At 44.2% G+C, this 16,206-nt stretch overlaps 1 protein-coding gene across 8 annotated transcripts in view; it reads right to left on the bottom strand.

Annotated features, from left to right (window-relative positions):
* SEMA5A (semaphorin 5A) overlaps positions 1-16,206 on the bottom strand; it is a 498,547-nt gene that overhangs the window by 161,019 nt on the left and 321,322 nt on the right. For all 8 annotated transcript variants that reach the window (XR_004624352.1, XM_034657090.1, XM_034657091.1 and 5 more), the window contains 3 exons: positions 15,903-15,965; positions 5,047-5,145; positions 3,242-3,455 (listed from right to left, as the gene is read on the bottom strand). Coding sequence is in view for 7 of the 8 variants with exons in the window: in XM_034657090.1 (XP_034512981.1) it covers positions 3,242-3,455; positions 5,047-5,145; positions 15,903-15,965 (376 nt within the window). In the remaining variant the exon portion in view is untranslated. The remainder of the gene's footprint in view (positions 1-3,241; positions 3,456-5,046; positions 5,146-15,902; positions 15,966-16,206) is intronic.

The following is a 16,206-nucleotide window of genomic DNA, read 5'->3' as shown; positions in this document are numbered from 1 at the left end:
GCCAAAATCCAGGGCCAACCAGGAGTAGAAATGGTATCTCGGGGCTCAGTAGAAGTCACTGCCCCAACAGGGCACAGGAGAAGGAAGAAACACTCAACACTCAAGAACTTTCTGCTCTCTGCCCTGGGAGTGAGGGCCTTCCACAGTGGGTGGGTGAGGGTAGGTGGGGCTGATGGCAGCAGGGCCATCCGGTGTCACGGGAATGAAGATGACAAAGTAGGTTGAGTGCTGACTCTACCATGTTTACCTTGGACTGATTTTCAGTTTCTGCAGTTGGATTCTATCATCTATAAACCGCAGCACATTTTAGGAACCCAAAACGTTATCTGTTATGTTCAACAAATAATGACAGCCAGAATGCCTATGGTGACTGTGGTAAGCAGGGTTAGCTCTCCCACCACCCTTCTCACATCCCCTGACTCTCAGACAGAAAGCTTCCACCCAGAGGTTAATGGAATCAAGCCATCCGATCAACCAGTGGGTATCGGAGTCACGTGCAAAGAGACAGTCAGTGTTTATAACTCATGCTATGACCTGAATTGTTTTTCCAGGATATTCTTCAGAGGGTCACTTTTTGGGGGGGGGGGGAAGAGAGAGAGAGAGAGAGAGAGATGGTATTCCTAATTACTTTTTACTTTGCTTTGGACAAACTCTAATTACAATGCCTTTGGTTGGGGGAGGGGGTGATTTTGATTTTTTAACTGGAAACTTTGCATGGTCAGAAAAAATCAACAAATGAACAGAAAGAAGAACTTTAAGCTAAACAGATGAAAGCTTCAGGGCCTGAAGGGGGCTGAAACCAGTTCAACAGAAATAATGTTAATGAAGAAAAGCTAGTTACAGTTTCAGTTTAGGAAAACAATTCGTGTTGCCTTTTGGAAGGGTACAGAGTCACTTAAATTACCGGAGAAAGTTGATGAGGACACTCTCTTCTCTACAAGGGAGTCTTTTTTTTAATAATAATTTTTTTTATTATGTTAATCATCATACAGTACATCCTTAGTTTTTGATGTAGTGTTCCATGATTCATTGTTTGCATATAACACCTAGTGCTCCATGCAATATGTGCCCTCCTTAATACCCATCACCGGGCTAACCCAATCCCCCACCCCCCTCCCTTCTGAAGCCCTCAGTTTGTTTCCCAGAGTCCATAGCCTCTTGTGGTTCATTCCCCCTGCTGTTTACTCCCCCTTCATTCTTCCCTTCCTTCTCCTACCGATCTCCCTGCTTTTTCTTACGTTCCATAAATGAGTGAAACCATATGATAATTGTCTTTCTCTGCTTGACTTATTTCACTTAGCATAATCTCCTTCAGTCCCATCCAATACATGAGAAACAAATAATCAAATCAAAAAACAGGCAGAAGATAGGAACAGACTTTTCCAATGAACACATACAAATGGCTAACAGACACATGAAAAAATGTTCAAAATCATTAGCCGTCAGGTAAATTCAAATCAAAACCACATTGAGACACCACCTTACGCCAGTTAGAATGGCAAAAACTGACAAGGCAGGAAACAACAAATGTTGGAGAGGATGTGGACAAAGGGGAACCCTCTTACACTGTGTGGGAATGCAAGTTGGTACAGCCACTTTGGAAAACAGTGTGGAGGTCCCTTAAAAAGTTTAAAATTGAGCTACCCTATGATCCAGCAACTGTACTACTGGGTATTTACCCCAAAGATACAGACGTAGTGAAGAGAAGGGCCATATGCACCCCAATGTTCATAGGAGCAATGTCCACAATAGCTAAATCGTGAAAGGAGCCAAGATTCCCTTCAACAGATGACTGGATAAAGAAGATGTGTCCATATATACAATGGAATATTACTCAGCCATCAGAAAGAATGATTACAAGGGAGTCTTTTAAAGGCAACCTGGTGGCTGGTTTGACTATATTATTTGGAGAAATGTTTGTGCTGTGTTTACATATACATGCACAAATAAACATGCATATATAATGAGCCTAAGCCAGTCCTTCTCAAGCAGAGGCATTTTCTCCCCCAGGAGACATTTGGAAACTTCTGGAAATTTTTTTATTGCCACAACTAGGTGGGGGGGTGCTATTGCATCTAGTGAGTGTAGATAGGCTAGAGATACAGCTGCTAACCAGCCTATTATAACCAGCACAGCACCGCACCACACACACATGAAAGAGTTATCTTTTCCAAAATGTCAATAGTGCTGAGGTTGAGAAATTCTCGTCGACACAATTAGCTTGTACTTGACAAAAGGCCAGTAAATCTTTGTAGAACTTGAAAGCTCGAAATAATAAATATTATAAGGGCAATTTCAAGATTTCATCTTTGTGCAAGATATCAAATGAAGGGACGACATGTGATCCACGTATCTATCCATAACGTTGTGTACGTGTGCGTGCGCATGCGTGCGTGCGTGTGCAGGCACATCCTCACGTGAACATACACGTAGACAGAGGGCTCGATTTCAGCTGGCACACCTCACTCAGAACATTGTACAAAGCCAACCTCTATTCAGGCAGTTGGCACCACCTTCTGACTGCTTAGTGAGCACATGACCAATTTCTAGCCCAAGACTGAAAGGAAGTCTTCTGGGGCTTTTGGTTTCTTAAAAAAGAAAAAAAAAAAAAAGACACAAGGAATCTGGCTTCTTCTGCTGCTGGATATTATCAAACCTGTACCCCCAGAAGGGCCAGTCTGAGGACCACACTGCCAGAATGTGGATCGCGAGAGACCAGTGACGGAGCTCATGGACGCTCCCACCATCGAAGGACGTAACTCCGAAGACGCCCACCCCAACGCTCTGCGTACGGGACTTAACACTTTTTTAAATCGATCAAGCTCTTTGGAGCTACCTGTGGCCAAACATATTCTCTTACCCAGTGTCTGAAAATTTCATGAGATGCTAGTAATTTCCTGCTTTTAAATATATAATGAGAAGTGAAGAAAGAATGCACATGCATCTCCAGATATCTCTGATAGGACATCAGATTTCCTGAACTTAAACAACAGCGTAAAAAAACAGCTGAAGTTCCATGAACGGTCCTATCAACATTAGCCCCATTATTGTGGTCTCTTCCCTTCTACTCCGAAAGAGCCCCACACAGATGCCCTTCCATACAGACACACAAAACAAGTGACATTTTGATTTCTTTAGAAATAGTTTTTTTTTGGAAGTGGCGACAGTTTGCTGTTGAGCACAAGTAACCAGGCATTACAGACAAACGAGGTGGGGCCCTGGCAGCGACCGGAAGACTCACCATTGAGCCACTTGGAGTTGTACTGCGCCGTGCGGAGAGGAGGCAAGATGCCCAGACTCCGGTAAATGGCGGGATCCCGTCCCGGAAAGTCCATGGCTGTGGCGGCATACAGCTCCCCGCCGGCCGTGAGAAGAGCCGTGGAATTGTGCTGGGGGCTGTAGGGGCAGCGGGCCATGCCACTGATCTGATCGTGGATCTCGGTCAGGTTATTCAACTGTGCGGGAGGACAAGAGAGACAAAACCGATTATCCCCCATGAAAGCCCTTGAATAGTGTGCACGGATTCTGTCGGCCCCAACCGCCAGTGACGCATGTGCAGTAAAGTCTCTGGGGCTCAGGATCAGCCACGACAGATGTGTGCACTCTGACTTTGATGAAAACGCCCTGCGGTGGACTGGGATGGAGGATCCACCAATCAGCTCCCTCATCCCCCTTCAGAGTTGCTGGACCTCACACCATTAAAGTCTCACGAAAAACAAAATAAGAAGATTATACATGGGTCCCATTTACAATGCATGGGCACTGCAGATCCTTCCACTTCAATAAAGCAAACTTCAATATTTAGAGAAACACAAACCACAATATAGATGATGTGTAATTTTATCACTACAAGTGAGTTAAAATGCAATGAATAGCCCCAAACTGTGCTCACAGATAAGGATGCGTGCTATTTCGGACTGCGTAGCCCACATTTCCAAGACTTGGTCAGTTTTCAGACAGAAAACTCGGGGTCTTGCAAGCACCTGGTGTGAACCCAGCTTCTCGGATGCTGGATTCCCAATTGATCCTTGAACGAGAAAAGCTCCACTGGTTTCTTCATCCTGACCTGGATGGTAGCAGAGCAGAAGGGCTGGATGGGGGACCCAGACACACTGCTCGCTCTGCCCTCAGAGGTTTAGCTCCGGGGAAGTTACTTAAATTCTTTATACCTCAAACTATTGTTTTACTACAACAGGAACCCAAAGGATAACCACGACCTGGGGTAGATAACCACTACCCGAGTGGGTATGAAGCATTGAGGACAGGGCGCGACACCGAGGGCTCTCTCTGTGGGCAACACTTCTCCTCCTCCTCCTCGTCCTCCCTGTCTTTCCAATAAAGGAATGCTAGTTTGAAAATATTGCAGATGATAAAGTCAGGCTTCGAGAGAAGTTATGTAACCAGGAAATTAACATAACACTATTTCTTCATCATGTTCCCTGAGGGACATCAAACTCCTATCTCGAATTAGGAAGACTGCACATGCGCTCTGACGACCACACAGACCTACGGGTGTAAGAATCAGGCACCAAAAAGTCCTCCGCCAATAAGGACAGGTTAAAAGAAGAAGAAAGAGGACAGGTTGGAACTTCGCTTTGCCCAGGGCTTGGCCTTCGTATGTTGGCTTGCTTTCATTTTTTTTTGACATTGCTCTTATCCAACTGGTCAATTACATTTTCATCATTTGGACTACGATTTTAAGGCCATTTACTACTTCTCAGGATCTCTAAAGTAAACCAGGATAAATGAAGACTATGCTGAGGATTAGTGTTTAGGATCACTGGTGGGGGAAAGCTGGCAGAAACAGTGTAGACACCTATTGAAATTTAATTAAACCAGAGTCACTTCCAGCTCTTTATATCCCAGGCAGGGTGATTAGTAATAAATCAATGCATCAAATATTTATTCAATTTGAAAAAAAAGATTTTTTCTTTGATTTAAAAAACAGCTCCTTAGAGAAGAGAAATACATGTAAAAGTATAGCTTTAACAGAATGTTTGGGTTTTCTGGTATTAAATTCTGTCGAGGCTCAAGATGAAGACTTACCGTGCGGTTGGTGCAAACAGGTGTGAAAGCATTGGTCCCACAGGTAAATAACCGGTCGCCACCCACCAAAAGCACCCGGATGTAGTTTTGACATTCCTCCTGGGAAAAAACACACACACACACACACACACACACAAGACGTGTTAACAGGCCTGAACATAAGAGGAATGGCGAATGTAAATATACTTTGACTGGCTAATAAATTATATGGTAATTGACCACTAAAAACAAAAACAAAAAACCTCTTAGATATTGACCCCCCAAAAGCAATAAAACTGTTAAATATTCTGACTTTCTCTATCCACACACTTGTTCAGTAGAAGATATTTATGAAGATAAATATACACATTCAGTTAAAATCTCAAAGTATTTATCTTTTTTTGATGAATGTGGTTTCACTTTGAATTATACCTGTTAACAGTGCAAACCTGAAATCGCCTTGGATATGTGTTAGGAGAATAAATGAAAGGAAACTATTGGATGCCCCTCATGAAAAGGTGTCTTAGAAAACTTCTCTGGAACGTTGAAAAAAGGTGTTACAAAAGCTTCTGTAAATGCAAGGGTCACATGTGAAGCTCTGTATACAAATTAGAACAAGTTCTACATAGAGTTTTCAAACTGCTATTCCATACACAGTGAGAATCTATAAACATTTTTGATTCTTGATGGAGAAGTAAAAATGTAACTAATAAGGAAAGGGTGTCCAGAACATGTGGGATGAAACCCCATGCTGAGTGACAACCCAGAGTTGAGTATGTTTTGTGCTTGCAAAGCATGCAGAATCTGGGACACTGTCATCATAGTGCATGGACTTCTGAGCTAGAAAGCTCTTCATTCATTCAGCAAGCATCTACTGATGAGAGATTCTTTGGTAGACATTGTGCTAGAGGTCACAATCTAAGCACTCAGCGGAAAATGAAAATACAGAGTCATAACAACTACTATCGAGTTGTCCAGAGAACAGAATATTACTACCTTCAGAAGGAAGGGGAAGGCAAGAGATGGAGGAAGGCTTCCCAGGAGGTGATATCTAATGTATGTTTTAAAGGAAGGATAGAAGGCTCTTAGGTGGCTCAGTCAGTTAAGTGTCTGCCTTTGCCTTGGTTCATGATCTTGGGGTCCTGGGATCGAGTTCCGCATAGGGCTCCCTGCTCAGCGGGGAGTCCTTCTCCCTCTGCCTCTGCTGCTCTCTCTGTGTGTCAAATATATAAATAAAATCTTAAAAAAAAAAATAAAGGGAGGATAGAATTTAGTGAAGCTTCCCAGAAGAAGTGCCATCTGACACTTACAGGATTTAATGACCTAAAAAGGGAAAAGACATCCCAAGTGAGGGGAGTGGACTGTGCCGAGTTGCCGCGGCCGGAGAGCGAGGTGCTTTCGCTGTGTATGGAAGAGGTCACACATACAGTATGCAGTCAGACAGGGGCCCGCTGTGCCTAGTGAATTTGAATTTGACTTGGAACGTGAAGGGAGCCGGTATTTGTTTTCATTGCATGAAGTCTGACCTGATCCAACGTTGAAGGACCACTCAGTGTAGTAGTTGAACTTGAGCAGGGAGATCAGAGTTAAGGAGACCGACAAGGAAACCATGTCCTTAACTGGGTCCCTTGTCCTTTCCCGGACCGGCTGGGGGGGTTGTAGAAGGGCACAGCCAGAACACAGTGAACCAACAGGACGTGGTGAGGAGCCAACCAAGTGGACAGAGGCAATGTCACATGATCCATGATGGTCCGAATCGCACGCTGCCCCGGGTAAGCAGCGCTGCATTTGACGGCGTGGCAACGCTCCCTTCAAACGGAGCCCCGATCTCCGTGCAGTGCCGATTTGCCGTAACTCAGTCTGCTTACTGGCCTGGCCATGAGGATGATGAAAAGAGCTAAGTCTAGGGATCTGCTTTCTAAATATGAAGCAAAATGTCAAGGATAGATAATTCTCCCAATACCATAACAAGCAAGAATCGTAACAAATTATCCAGGGCTGCTATTCGGAACACACGTGGGGAAAAACAACAACAAAAGGAATGAAGCTCTAAGTTCAGTATGAGAAGATGGAGAAATGAATGTCAACAGGAGGCAGTGTATCGGGTAGCTGAGAAAGGTACACCAGACGGGGAGGAGGCTTGTTTTTTCTGTTCTGTTTTGTTTTTATGACTAGGGAAAGGGCACAGAGTTCAAAAGAGAAAGAACAAAACAAGACTTCAAACAGCCTCATGGTTACCCCTTCCCAGGCTCAGGGGGCACAGGGAGGACAGAGGAGGGGCAAGGTGGCCCGGCCATGTCAGGGAGCACAGGGGCACAGGGGTCTGCAAAGACCAAATAAAGGCAAGGATGAAAATCCAAAGACTATGCATGTCTGAGGGAGACTCCAAAAAGATGCCTTGGAGGACACAGGGCTGAGAGGGCTTAATGCCTTAACACATAAAACAGACACAGAAAGGACGCTATAATCAATAGGAGATGGGAAATGACAAGCAGTGGAGAGAGGTAGGGATTTTGCTTGTTTTCTCTTGTAGTTTTAGAATACTTTCAAGGGGGTGTCGGGAGGTAAAAGAACTTTTTTGCTGTCGTTTTAAAGCAAGAGTCTTTAACAAGGTAGATGCATGCTAGAAGCAATCCTATATCCATGAACACAGTAAGGATAAGGTATTCCAAGATCCCAACTGAAAGATGATGTCTACAGACCTGGGGGAGAGAAAGCAAGTGCCTCTCATCAGTTATGGGAAAGGAAACAATCACGATAACAAAATGAGGTTTATCTTTATCTGCCAAAAGAAAGACACACAAAGGCCCATCACAAACTTGATGAAGAACTGGAAGGATGGTTAGGGATGGTGAGCCCCAGGGTGCAGAAGTGTACCTGGGCAGGACAAGCCCAACTCATATTTTATTTTTTTTAAAACTTGGAAAAAAGTAAACAAGGGAGGGCACAATGTTATTTCAATTGGAACAAAGAATTGTAACAAAGTAACCAGGACCATACTCAGCATGCTACCATCTGAGATGAGAACACACTCAGCATGCTACCGTCTAAGATGTAGCACGTGCCCACGGACCTCAGATCGGCTTCCCCAGCTCTGTGAGTCGGTAGGGGAGGATGGAGGAAGAGGTCAGGGACCAGGACAATCAGACAAGGAGGCCCGTGCAGTCTTCTTTTCAAGGACAGAGAACAGATCCAGCCCTGTGGATGCCAGAGTTGCTTGCAACATTTGGGACCTGACCAGAGTCATGTTCTAGGTGAGTCCAGTATGCATGCTGGGATGCACTGGAGGAGGAGAAGAGGAGGAGGCTTGCATTATCACCAATGAGACCAGGACAAAGCATGCTCCCTCCTTGTGTCCTGTAAGAGGAACCTTTGGAGGTGGGAATACTTCCGTGTTTCTTCTTAACTGTCAAGAACTAAACTCCTTTGCCCAAAGTCTGGCTCAGCTCATCTGAGAGCTTTCCCGTTCTCACTCCCTTAAAAGTTCCCTCATGTTTAATTCACAGACTGCTTCAACTGATTCTAGAAGCAGGCTGGATGTGAATCCTAAACAAATAAATGCATCTAAAATAATGTTTTTTAAGAGAAATTGGGAAAAGTTCAGACAAAACAGAATGTAGACCGTATTGGATAGAAGAAAGTAGAGGTTCTTAGCTTTTGAGCAGCAGGTAAATGTAGAAATCAGAGAGTCAAAATTAAGAATGAAAGGAAATGGCCCGAGGGCCCAATTGTAATCATCAGTCTCCTGCTGGTGATGAGCCTGAGACCCAAATTCTCCTGTGGAAAATCTCCTGGTGGATCGTGTTATCGATCACGGCTACAAACACGGCTGTTTCACGGGTTATCTAAACATGCTAGAAGGACTGAGTGGGACCGCTTGTTTTAAAGCACAGCATGATCCCAAAGTCCCTTTAGGAGATTCTGGTATAGGTTTGTCTTATAAATGAACTGATCTAAATATCTTTGAGTTTCCTTTTCTCATCTAAGAATTTTTTTCTTTTATCCCATTTCTGTATCTTGAAAGTGGTTTAAGGGAATTTAATGAATTCTGGTTTTCCAAGAAGTCACAGTGCTCATTTCCAAGGCAGCCAGCAGCGTGCCATCGCACGGCTTCTGTTGTTGATAACGGGACTCATCTATCTACATTCTGATAATACCACTTGAACGTTAAAACGACCCATGTGTGCCTGCGATCCCACGGGCAGGTCCATCCGCCCGTGACTTCGAAGCACTTCTTACTTGAACTGACAGCTGAGTTGCAGAGTTGCTGACTCACTAGAAGAGCTTCCAGACGGAGGCCCACCTGGTCTCAAGGACACATGGCTCTGACCCCAGGACAGAAAACACATGTTTTAAGGACCTTTTACTTAATGAATTCACTGGTTTTTCCCTTATAGCATTTCATCATTTCTTCCCCCAAATGGGTATGTTCTGCTTGAAGAAAGACTGTAACTGAATAGAAAGATGATCTGTAAACAGGGTACATGTCTCAGCAATGGCAGCCCGTCTTTGCTAGGGGTGGGGGATGAGGGCCGGGAGCCAGGCAGCGTTTACGCTCATCACAGCGCTCCCACCGGAAAGCAGCATGTCTCCCTCGATGATGCATCCCCTCTGTGAGCACCTAGAGTGCGGAAGAGCGATTTACAGTAACTGCACGTGCTCTTGTGGTGACTGCGTGCTTAGCGAAAGTCAAGACTACCAGGTGAATCCTGAGACACTGCATCACCCAGTCAGATGTAAATGTGTCTATATATAGCATCTATACATATGAGGCGTACATGTGTGTAAGAGACACATGTATTACATATGCATATATGTGCATTACGATTATAGAAGTTTCTCTTTTTTAATATTTTATTTACTTTGAGAGAGAGAGAGAGAAAGCATGAGCATGAGCAGGGGAAGGAACAGAGGCAGAGGGAGAGAGAGAATCTCAAGCAGACTCCACCCTGAGCCTGGGAGCCAGACACAGGACTCGATCCCATCACCCCGAGATCATGACCTGAGCCCAAAATCAAGAGTCGGATGCTCAACCGATTGAGCCACCCAAGCACCCCCAGATTACATAAGTTTAAATATACAGACATGCTCTTATAGTCATATTTATATCTAAATATATAGAGTACATATCTATAAATATGTAGATATAAATACACACATATGTATATGAACATGTATTAACATATCTGTTGTATGTTATGTAATACATAGTGCCTTGATAAATTAAAGTGTATTTACTATGCATATATTTACGTAATGTGACGATTTTCAACCGAACTCCATAGAAAACTTGTTGGGAACACCACAGTTTAAAAAAACTGAAACTTCCTGCACAGAATCGCCACAGGCTGCTAGTGTTCCATCTAAAGAATCCTCAACTTTTGCAGTAATCATAGAGAATACATTCAGGTCTGCAGGGTGCTGCATGCATTAACTCAAGAATTCCAAATGCTGGCACTTCCAGTGAACATGTCCAGGTCCCCCCACCCCCCAGCCGCATGCCACCAGGTTCCCAGGCAGCACGGAGTCATGGTGGCTTCCCCCCACCATCTGGAGTTTGCTGCTCTCCTCGCCCAGCTGGACAACATGGCAAGCAGGAGTCCAGGAGAACCACAGGCAGAACAATACACAGAGCCCTGGATTCCAATCAAAACTCTCCCACTAAAGAGCAAAATAATTCTAGGAACTTGGTCTCAAAAGTACCAAAATGAGATCACGAGCAAGAAAGGTCTGAGAAGCAAGAGCTCTAACAGGCACACAAAGCAGCTCCTTCACCCCCTTGAGAGTGGGTGTGTTTCCCAAAGGGCACGGCGGGCACGGCTGCGGCTCAGACACAATGACCCCAAACAGACAAGGGACTCTGGTTCGCGTGCAGGAGAATCGGCCGTTTGTGTTTAAAATAATATTTGTTTAAAAGACATTTAAATAATTCTTGAAGTGGGTTTCTGTAATGGTATTTTGAAAAGAACTAAATTCGACAGATTTTATTATAAAAGTTTTAAAATACATAAAAACAGATGTTTCTTCCCCATTTAACGCAGGAAATGTTTGGGTCATTCGTAGGCAAAGTCACCCTCTTTCCCCAAAATGAGCTGAAAAATTTTATAAATTCAGCAGAACTCCAACCTCGCAAGGAATTGGCATTCTCCGCACCTCTTTTTTCTTCTAAATGGGCCCAAATCAAAGATCTGGTGACATTTTCTTGACCTGATCCCTGAACTGTCAGTTTAATGGACTGCACGTGAAACGGTGCCTGTGTTGGTCCCAGCAATACCAGGGAAATAGGAGTAAATGTGCCATCTATCTTCACCCCTGTCGCAGGCGGCTGAGGAATGTTCCCATCAGAGCCACGAGTGGGCCCAGGGCGCACCACCCGCAGGCTCGCCCCCTTGGCCGCGCCCGGCATTCCTGGCTCTGCACACCCAGCATTATGTGGAACAGCACAGACCACCGTTCTTAGGGGACAGAAAAACATGAGTTCAGTCAAAATGGCTGGCATTGTTTTCATTTTTGAGATGTCACATTCTGCATTATTCTTTTGATTCCGGGGAGAAGGAAACTTTGTAATTCTGTGTAAGTTGTCCTAAGACTATGGTACAAATAAAAAATATAAAATCGCTGAATTCTCATTTCTAAACTCATGGCTACAAAGAAAAGCCTGAATTTCACTCCACAAACAGATGTTACAGCCACCCCCCCTATCTATGAGGATACCTTCTAAGACCCCCAGGAGATGCCTGAAACGATGGACAGTACCAAGCCCTATATATACTATGATTTTTCCTATATGTACCGTATCCATGATAAAGTTTAATTTGAAAATTAGGCACAGGGAGAGATTACAACAACAAATAATAAAATGGAACAATTCTAATAAAACACTGTAGTAAAAATTTTGTGAATGTGCTCTCTCCCTCAAAATGTCTTACTTACTGCACTCACCCTTCTGTGAGTGATGACATGAGATGAGATGCCTACGTGATGGGGTGACGTAAGATGAATGACGTAGGCGCTGTGATGCAGCATGGGGCCGCTACTGACCTTCTGACGTGACATCAGAAGGAGAATCATCTGCCTCTGGACCTCGGTTGACCGTGGGTAATGGAAACTTCCAGAAGTAAAGCCATGGGTAAGGGGACCCCCCCCCCAGTTAAGCTGACTCTGTGAAAATGTTTTCTGATTTGGCCCTTGAACTGTCAGAATGGAGAAATCTGGGTTGTCTGAATTGTGAATTCAGGGACTGGCCCTTGGGCAGGTGGTGTTTGGCCTGGCTGCTCCTTTTCATAGGAAGTAGCCTTGTTTCCTTCTCTTCTGTGTCCCAGGGGCTGGGCTCAAGCCTCTCCCCTGATGGCTACTGTGTCAGGTGCCACTTTGAGAACATAACAGAGATGCTAAGTAAGAAAAAGGAACTAGAGAAGAAGGATGCAGAGCCGGAGGTCCCATTGGGCTCCCCACCCATGGACCGCCAGGCAGTATGGCTTAGGCTGATGCCTCTGTAAACCCATCCCATCATTTTGTGCACACAGACATCTACCATACACGGCACTGCTACAAAACCAAATTCCATTTCAACCGAGCACAGGTTGTCCAAAAGTGTAGACAGGTCTAGCAATATACTTAATGCGACTCCGAGAACACGCAATCTCCCCTTCGAGTATTGGCTTGAAATTCATGTTCATGTACATTAATATATTCTTCTGAAAAAAATTCCATCGATAAATGCAGCCTGAATCAATTTATAACAACTGATATTTGCCACTTTTTTTAACCCATTAAAACCAGAAACATGTGGAATGTGAAGGTCTGATTTTATTTGACCATGTTTGTTTTGCTCATTTTATCTTCTGTGTCTCAGAAAACTCAGTAGAGGGTAGTAAGGACTGATCCCTTCTGTCAACCAAATGTACATTACCTAATGGAAAGAAAGATGCCCTTTCCTCTTTGTTTCTGATTTTCACTTGCCTGATTTCTAAGCACCAGACAACAAATGGTCACAGCTTAAGGCAAAACATGGGTCAGTTTTGATTCAACAGAAGAAATCACTCACTCCAAGCAGTAATGATCTACTAGTAAAAGGCTACCACACTAAATCTTATCAAATTACTGACTCAGACACTATCAGCAGGAGAAGCGTTGGTTACCTACATAACCAGATGTTTCCTGAAATACATAAGGAACACAGGAGACTGATGTCCAGAGAGGGGAAGGAAATAGTTATTTTTGAAAAAGTCTGTGAAACGAATGAATGTGATCTAGAGGAAACATGAGAACCATGTGAAATGGACCGCGGACAATTTGCCCATCTTCTCACCATTTGGAGAAACACAGTAGGGATTCTTTACCACGTCAGTATCTGGCAATGTCTGGAGACATTTTGGGGTATTTTTGGCTGTCACGACTGGGTGAGAGGGACTGCTATCATCTACTGGGGACCTGGGGACATTGCTAAACATCCACAATGAATAGGACAGAAACCCCACAACGAAGAGTGACTGGATCCCAAACGTCAAGAGTGGGGAGGGCGAGAAACCCTGGATTAATGATGTTCACTATGCAGGTGTGGGTTTCACATGTTTGGTCACCTGTCAAGAGAGTGGAGTTACACATCCCACTTCGGCTGTGTCCTGGGACAACAGGACACCGTCAGGCCCAGCTCCCAGCTCAGGGGCATGGGTTGCGTAATGAAAATGCAGCATGACAGGGAAAATACAGCTGGCTGTTGGTAACTGGTGCAATGTGGGGGTGCAACAGGGGCAGGGATCCCTGCAGAGAAAGACAGAAGTTCCTGGGTGATAATTGGGAGAGGGAGGAGGTAGTGTGGGCAAGCTGAAAGCGGGGGCAACATTTGAGATGGGGACCCTTGAAAGGGTAGGAAGCCATGGCCACCCCACAGGTCCGGGATATACCCATGTTCAGAAACAGGCACTGAGGTCGGCATCCACAAAGTTTGTTGCTGGGTTGCCCAAAATGGAATCATGCTTATTGGCTGCACACAGACCAAGAAGGGAAGAGGGATGAGCCAAAGAATGAGAAAAAAAAAAAAGAAAAGAAAGAAAAGAAAAAGACCAGAAGAAAAAGGAGAGGAAAAGCCAAGAGGGAGGAGGAAGCATGCCCACAGACCCTGGAAGGCACTGCGGTCATCAGGCAAAGGGGATGACGAGGAAGGCATTAGAAGCATGGAAAGAAAGTCAATGCTTTCTGCTGGTAGAAAGAAAAACCACCTTTCCCCCTCATTGCCCCAGGCGAGTCTGTCTCTCCACACTGCAAGAAGGTGGTCTTATTTGAAGAACTCCCTGTGCTCTCGTGAGCAGGAAGAAACACATCTGGTACATCAAGACACGCAAACATTCCAGGGACGTGAGTGCAAACCACAGAGAAAAGCCCCTTCTTGGGATTTTACACATAATTTATCCAAACTCAGTAAGAGGAATTCATTAGTTACTTACCCTTTATTTTGTGGGGCATCTTCAGAGACAATATTCCGATTTTTCGTAACCTGGTGCTATCCTTACATCTTCTTGTGTCTCTGATGATTTATCTCGGAAGCATTCTCTGAGGTTAAAGATCTCTCAGTAAATTGCCTTCATCCATTTCTGCCTTTCTTTCCCCTTTCTTTTTCTCTAAGTGCTTCCCTGGCTAAGACTGCGTTTCCTTCCTTCCCCTCTCATTCTTCCGGATTCTTTATTCAGTTTTGGAGAACCCAGTGACTAAGTTAGCTGAGACCAGCCTCCATGTCAATGAAACTGGGTAAAATAAAGTACGTAACATCTTTTATTCACCAACGGACGGCGTGAGGATCTTTTACCAGTGTTCACTCACTGCATTTGCTAGATTCTCCCCCACGCTCCTGGCTCTGGGCTCACATTTGCACAGGGAGCCCTACTTGCTGTTCTTTGTGGATCTGCTTTCTTCTGTGACCCAAAGTGGGATTCACATTGGAAAGGCCCAGGCTCCAAGGAAGTAAGGCCATCGCTCTCAGAACGAGACAGAATGAGCCTCTCTATCAGCTGCAAAAGAATTTCCTCAAGGTGGTCCAGTATAACTTTCTTAGAACCAGATTTACCCAGGTGGGGAGTTCTGCTATTCCTGAGCCTGCCACCCGTGTGGACACAAGTCGACACTGGGCACAGTTGCTCAAGAAATGCATTTCCAACCTTCACTAGAAACTGTGCTTCCTTTAGCAACTTGGGGAAGCTGATTTTCATATGGAAAGAGAGAGGGTGGGTGGAGGAGAGAGAGGGAGGGAGGGGGAGTTTATAGATCTGTTAAGATGAATTATAAAGAAATCTCATCATTTTTGATATAATAATTTTATTTATCACATAGTCACTTTATGGAATTACCTCTAAGGTAAAACTGGGGGAACTTAAAATATTATTTTTAAAATTCAGGACTATATATTTCCAAACAATATCACAGCCAACTGATTCCATATCTTAGCCTAACGATTAATGGTGCAAATCAGGCCTGCTCTTCTATTCTGAATCCTTTATTAGAAACTGTGTTTAATCTTGATTTAATGGTAAAACTTTGAGAATCTACTGAACATATATTTTGTTTTTGTTTTTTGTTTTTTAAAGATTTTATTTGAGAGAGAGAGAGAGCATGTGAGAGAGAATCACGAGCAAGGGGGAGGGGTAGAGGGAGAAGCAGACGCCCCGCTGAGCAAGGAGCCCGATTCAGGGCTTGATCCCAGTATCCTGGGATCACGACCTGAGCCAAAGGCAGACGCTTAACCAAATGAGCCACCCAGAGGCCCGATGTATATTTTGAATCTCGCTTTTTTTTTTTTCCAAGTTGCAAGGCACCATCATCAGGAATAGCCTTCATATTAAAATGCTTCACATGAAGTCCTTCAAATTTCAGTATGCTCTTACCTCGGACTTGCCCTTACTGTAACAGGCCTTCTTGGTGGCTTCATCACACTCCCACTCCACTGCCTGTAGGAAACACCAAAATGACAGAGACTGTTACGGTTCTGACTGAATAAAAGGGGATATATAATAAGGCATTGGTAATCAGATTAGGAAATGTGGGCATACCATAGAACCAATCTTTTCATACTAATATAGAATTTACACTAAATTCATGAAATTCACTCATAGGAGCTTCTATTTAGCTTTGAAATCAAAGCATTTTGAAGGACTTGGTCCCTAACTATCCGTAGTTCAGCAGTGGCAG

Source organism: Ailuropoda melanoleuca, chromosome 3 (genome assembly GCF_002007445.2).
Source record: "Ailuropoda melanoleuca isolate Jingjing chromosome 3, ASM200744v2, whole genome shotgun sequence".
NCBI lineage: Eukaryota > Metazoa > Chordata > Mammalia > Carnivora > Ursidae > Ailuropoda > Ailuropoda melanoleuca.
This window is presented reverse-complemented; position numbering and strand designations above follow the sequence as displayed.